The following is a 1,378-nucleotide window of genomic DNA, read 5'->3' as shown; positions in this document are numbered from 1 at the left end:
TCCCTCAAGGCTGGCCGGGCCTCCTTCCCCCAGCGAAGAGCTTCCTCAGCCACTCGATGTGTTCCTCTCTCTTCATTATGCGCGCCGTAGCCTCATCATTGAGCTGGATCCACCTCTGCACCGCTCCCGTCGCCGCCTCGGCCACGACTTGCAAGTTCCTCGTGACCCCGGCGCCAAGGTCCCTCCGACTCTTCTCCGGGAGATCATCTACCAGCGCCGGCAACACCCCCCCGACGGCTGGGGCTAGTGCATCGTACCCGTCCTCATCCAGCACCCTATAGCGTGAGCCCTTCAGCGCAGCGACATGCGCTATTCTCAGCGTCTTCAGCGTATCCTTGGAGTCGGGTGCCGCCTGCGCTACTTTGCTGATCGCCGTCCCCGTCTGCGCTCGCGCTACTCTGAGGAACCGTCTGGCCTGCTCCCTATTCCCCGGGCAGGCGCCGCTAAGCAAGTGCGCCATTGTCGCTCTAGGCGGGTTCTCATCTTCCTCGGTCCATTGCTGCGCGGCTTTCCGCACGATCGGGCACAGCGGGTCCCGCTTTAGTGCCGCCCTCCTCGCCGCGTCCCTCGCGGCCTTACATACGAGGCAGCCCCTGAGTTCGCTCCTCGTGGCGGCGCCCGGGGTCTCTCTCCCCGCCTCTCCCCGCATGATCCTCTCGTGGTGCGCTCCGTGTGGCACCCCCGCCTGCTGCCGCACCCGCGCTCCCATGACGGTCTTTGTCACCACGTTGTGATCATCCACGTCGGCGAATTGTATCTCACGCTCGCCGTGCTGATCCTTGATCCGCTGACGCTTGTCCCATTTGTGTCTCGTCGTTCCCCTGACCACATCGCTCCACAGCGGCCCAGGCACCCCCGCCGTGTGTGAAAACTGTGATCCCGCCGTGAGCCCCTCGCCGAGCCGTCCTCGCACCCACTCGTTCGTGTGGCCGCGTGTGGCGTAATAGGTCCTCCGGTCCAGTACGTCTCCCCGCGAGGTGTACGGTACGCTCACCAAATAAAATAAAGGAAGGAACCTCAAAGGGACGCCGGCCGATCGAGCGCGGCACGCACCACCGCCGTGTGGGCGCGAAGGTACCCGCGCTCCTCGACGTGCCTGAGCTCTCGCCGCGTCGCGTCGAATGCGCGGCGCAGCTGGTGGAAGGGGACGCGCGGGTGCATGTGGTGGACGGCGTGGTAGTTCATGCCCCAGGAGAGCCACTCGTACGCCGGGTGGGTGAGCACCACCCGTGCAGTGTGCCTGCGGTGCGAAGACACCAGCGTCAGGGTGTGGCTACGGCACCCTGCAATGCCTGTCGGAGTACACGGCTCTGCGTTCAGAGTCTAGGGCGGCGCGCCGCGCGTCGCAGTCGTGGTCTGTCGACGTGTGCTGCGCGAT

The 1,378-nt window shown here is 65.5% G+C and overlaps 1 protein-coding gene across 1 annotated transcript; it reads right to left on the bottom strand.

The window, feature by feature from the left end:
- Window positions 1-324: 324 nt before the first annotated feature.
- On the bottom strand, window positions 325-1,185 carry EMIHUDRAFT_258085 (hypothetical protein; the record flags this gene model as incomplete). The annotated part of the gene is made up of 3 exons (XM_005761292.1): window positions 325-334; window positions 408-821; window positions 1,079-1,185. The coding sequence occupies 3 exons, from the start codon at window positions 1,183-1,185 to the stop codon at window positions 325-327; spliced, it is 531 nt and encodes a 176-aa protein (XP_005761349.1).
- Between the last annotated feature and the right edge of the window lie 193 nt (window positions 1,186-1,378).

This window comes from Emiliania huxleyi, assembly GCF_000372725.1.
Source record: "Emiliania huxleyi CCMP1516 unplaced genomic scaffold EMIHUscaffold_7131, whole genome shotgun sequence".
Taxonomy (NCBI): Eukaryota; Haptophyta; order Isochrysidales; family Noelaerhabdaceae; genus Emiliania; species Emiliania huxleyi.
This window is presented reverse-complemented; position numbering and strand designations above follow the sequence as displayed.